The following is a 4,474-nucleotide window of genomic DNA, read 5'->3' as shown; positions in this document are numbered from 1 at the left end:
GTGTGTGTGTGTGTGTGTGTGTGTGTGTGTGTGTGTGTGTGTGTGTGTGTGTGTGTATGTTCTGTGTCAGGGAATTCTCAGCTGTTGTCAACACCTGCCAAAATAAGAGATCATTAACCTGATGTGTGTGTGTTACAGTTCACACATCTGATTGTCATCACTGCTGCACATTATCACACCACACACACACATCACCACACACACACACCACACACACACACCACACACACACACACACAACACACACCACACACCACACACACACAACACACACACACACACACACACCACACACACACACAAACAGACCATCAACCACCACCCCAACACCACACCACACACCACTCACAACACACACACACACACACACACCACACACACACACACACCACACCCCACACACACACACACACCACACACACACACACACACACCACAGTACCAAATGTGGACTGAAAATAGTCCCCAACAGCAGCTCAGTCTCCTGTTTGAACAGCAGCTGTGATCACTGTTAATTATAATGAGTCTAATTAGAATGTCAGAGCAGCTTCACACTCACTTTTAATTGGTTTTAATTAGTTTTAATTAGTGTGATATTAACTGAGCTGAGCAGCTGAAATGATCAGCTGATTCATCAATTACATGACTGACAGGAAATGGTAAAATAATATCTGGTATCTGCTGCTGTCGGCTGAGGTGTGGGATTTGAACCTGATGTGTTGCCGTAGGGACCTTGAGCAGTGATGTGGAAGGATTTGAACCAGCAACGTGCTGTAGTGAGGCTCTGACCTTTCAGTATCAGTCCTCTTCTCTGACCTTTCTGTTTCTTTATCACTGCTCAGATAATGAGATGTTTCCTGGCATCGCCCCTGATTGGGTCAGAGGGAGACCCTGGATGTAATGGGGGGAGGGAGGGGGTCTAGAATAATCTGCTGGGTCTATATTAACCCCGGTGAATCACGGCAAGCCTGACATACCAGGTGTCCCCTTTCACGCCATATAAGTCCAGCCCCCCTCCTTTCCCTTCAGGCCCCCCTCCCTGCCTCACCCCTCCTAACCCCTCCACTCCCCACAATGCCACAGTGCTATCTCTGTCTATTCTTAGGCTTCACTTCAGCTCGTCTGAGCAGGCAGGTCCTTGTCTGTCTCCTCTCTCACTCTTTCTGGTCTCTCTCAGTCCTGGTCCTGGTCCTGGTTCTGGTTTGTGTGTTTGACTCAGTCTTCAGGTTCTTGTCAGGTGTGTTCTTCACCTGTGTGACATCATGTCCCTGTCTCTTTCAGAGGCTCCTGTCCCTCCCGTCATCTCGCTTTGAGGATTTGAGGATCTAGTTTCTGGACCATGAGCTCCTACACCGTGTCTCTGCCCGGCCCCGGACCCTGGGGCTTCAGGCTGCAGGGGGGCAAAGACTTCAACATGCCCCTGACCATCTCCAGGGTAAGAGACTCAGTGTGTGTGTGTGTGTGTGTGTGTGTGTGTGTGTGTGTGTGTGTGTGTGTGTGTGTGTGTGTTCTCATCATGTTGTAGACTTCCTGTTTAATGTCTGAATATAAATGATTTCTGGAAGGAGAGAATCCATCTTTCAAACAGAGTCCTGTGAGGGAGGGGCTACTGGCAGCTGTGGGCGTGTCTTAGGTATGATGACAGCAGAAGCTAACAAAGGTTAGCATAGCTGCTGCTGTAGCATCAGCAGAGTGTTTGTTCTCTGACAGAAGAACTGAAGACTGGTTTGTTTTCTTGGTACGATTTGTTTTGTGAAAACAGTAATCAGACCAAAACCATCGGAGCCAGACCCTTTGAAGGAGGTGGTCTCTAGGAGGTGGTCTCGAGGAGGTGGTCTCTAGGAGGTGGCCTCGAGGAGGTGGCCTCTAGGAGGTGTACTCGAGGAGGTGGTCTCGAGGAGGTGGCCTCGAGGAGGTGGCCTCGAGGAGGTGGTCTCGAGGAGGTGGTCTTGGTCTGGTTTTTGGTGTGAAAGAGTTCTGAACTGGATCTGACCCACCAGCAGGTGAACTCACAAGTTTGAGCTTGATGGTTACCGTCAACTTCTTCCTGTGTTTACTTTCCTGCTCCAGACAATCTGACCAATCAGAGGAGAGAACGTTCTCACCTGGTTTGTAATAATATATTTTGGTTCATTTGAAGTCACCAACTGGCGCCAGTGAAGGATCCAGGATCTGGTCTGAAGACAAGAATGGTTGTCCTGGTAACCAGAGTGTTTACTGACCAGGTCATCGCAATGTCTCTGGTTGTAGTTTTGTTGGGGGTCTTTCTTTTTTCTTCATATTCTTCCTCCCTTCACCTCATTTCCTGTCTCTTCTGTTGACTGTCAGAATAAAAGTCCCTCTGTACCAACCAGGCAGTTTTATTGTGATGCTCAGTCTCTCATTGATTCTTCATGTACCAGCTGTGGAACATGTGGAGCCTGTCAGGGTGAGATCTGAGTCCCCCTGTGGCCCCCTGTGGCCCCCTGTGGCCCCCTGTGGCCCCCTGTGGCCCCCTGTGGCCCTGCAGGGTGTGACGCCTGCCAGGGTCTGTCAGGGAGGGGAAAGCAGAGCTGCAGCCTATAACTGGACTGGTGTTGGTTTCACAGTTTGGTCTCTGTGAATAGACAGAGAGGAAATGCTCCTCTTCCTCCCCCTCCTCCTCACTCTGTCTTCAGTCTCTCAGGAGAATCTGCTTCTGTTGTCAGGATGCTGTGAACCTTGACCTTTGACCTTCTCTCAGCTGTTTGAGGAATAGCTTCAGCTCAGTGAGTGAATGTGCTGAGGAATGATTTTTTGTTTGTTTATGAACTTTCTTCTTCTGTTGGTTTTGATTTTGTGATCTCTTCTTCTGGTGTTGAAACAGTGACACAGGTGAGGGAGGACAGGTGTCGCGTTGCAGAGACTTTTAGCTCTGAGATGTGATTTGGTCAAGAGTCACTGGAGGTCAGAGAGTTGTTGTCAGAGCTGATCTGATCACATCAATCTGTCTCTGTCTCTCTCTCTCTGTCTCTCTGTCTCACTCTCTCTCTGTCTCTCTGTCTGTGTCTCTCTCTCTGTCTCTCTCTCTCTCTCTCTGTCTGTCTCTCTGTCTCTCTCTGTCTCTCTGTCTCTCTCTGTCTCTCTCTGTCTCTGTCTCTCTCTCTCTCTGTCTGTGTCTCTCTCTCTCTCTCTGAGTGAATGGTGGAGTGAGAGGTGCTTGGTGTTGCAGAGAGCGTTTGTGGGATTTTTCGAGTTTTTCTATCTTTCTAAAGTTTCTGTGGATGTAGTAAATAGTGTGTAGTTCAGGTTGTGTAGGTGTTAGTGTTGGTGTGTAAATAGGAGGTCAGGGGTCAGCGTCTTCTGGAGCTCACCAGACTGAGCAGGAAACATGGTTTCAGTGTTGGGTGGAGGACTGCAGTCTGGCGGTGGGAGAAGTTGTGGGTCACAGCAGCATTAAATCAGCTGCTCGGATGAGCGGCGCTGTTGTGATCTTTGTTGACAGAGTCGAGAAAGTTAATAAGATTACTGAGGCCGGAGTTGTTGTGAATGACACGTTTGTGTCGGTGTCTCCTCTCGCTACACCGGCTAAAAGAGTCACTATATCAAACATCCCTCCGTTCATCAGTGATGAGGTTTTGTTGAGGGAGCTGGCGAGACACGGGAAGATCGTTTCCCAGATCAGGAAACTGCCGTCGGGCTGTAAATCTCCGCTGCTGAAGCATGTGGTTTCACACAGACGGCAGGTTCTGATGATCCTCAGTAAAAAGGACGAGGAGCTCAGTCTCGTGTTTAATGTGACAGTGGAGGATTTTGATTATGTTGTGTTTGTGAACTCCGGGACATTGAAGTGTTTTGGATGTGGGAGGGAGGGTCATTTAGTCCGAGCCTGTCCTGATAAAGTCCCTCTGATAATAAAACACAGAGGGAGGAGACACACAGAGACAAGCTGGACAAGATGGTCAGGGGACAAAAGAGACACAGCAGAGTCAAGAAGACTCTGACACTCAGAGACAAGGACATGAAGAAGCAGCTNACTCTGACACTGAGAGACAGGGACAGGATGAAGCAGCTGTCAGTCACACAGGGAGGGAGAAAAGTGATGACAGTGAAACGGCAGCAGGAGAGCAGACTGTGGTGAACACTGCAGACACAGCAGCAGAGGACACACTGAGAGACACAGTGAGGGACACAGTGAGAGACACAGTGAGGGACACAGTGAGAGACACAGTGAGGGACACACTGAGAGACACAGTAAGGGACACAGTGAGGGACACAGTGAGGGACACAGTGAGGGACACACTGAGAGACACAGTGAGGGACACACTGAGAGACACAGTAAGGGACACAGTGAGAGACACAGTGAGGATTTTAAAGTCCCTGCTCTCAAAAGGAAACAGACAAACAGTGACAGCGGCTCTCAGGCCAAGAAAGGAGCAGTGACCATCAGAGAGAGGCAGAAGGAGGTGCAGCCAGAGTCTGAGTCTGAGGAGGAGGAGGAGGAGGAGGAGGAGGA

General features: G+C 49.5%; 1 protein-coding gene across 1 annotated transcript in view; it reads left to right on the top strand.

The window, feature by feature from the left end:
• The first annotated feature begins 1,114 nt into the window (after positions 1–1,114).
• Positions 1,115–4,474, top strand: part of LOC111224181 (LIM domain-binding protein 3-like) — a 35,807-nt gene continuing 32,447 nt past the window's right edge. The window contains exons 1-2 of the mRNA XM_022748587.1: positions 1,115–1,200; positions 1,282–1,435. Coding sequence (XP_022604308.1) covers positions 1,340–1,435 — 96 coding nt within the window. The 5' untranslated portion in view covers positions 1,115–1,200; positions 1,282–1,339. The remainder of the gene's footprint in view (positions 1,201–1,281; positions 1,436–4,474) is intronic.

The sequence above is a fragment of the Seriola dumerili genome, unplaced genomic scaffold (assembly GCF_002260705.1).
Source record: "Seriola dumerili isolate Sdu_G_001 unplaced genomic scaffold, Sdu_1.0 BDQW01000127.1, whole genome shotgun sequence".
NCBI lineage: Eukaryota > Metazoa > Chordata > Actinopteri > Carangiformes > Carangidae > Seriola > Seriola dumerili.
This window is presented reverse-complemented; position numbering and strand designations above follow the sequence as displayed.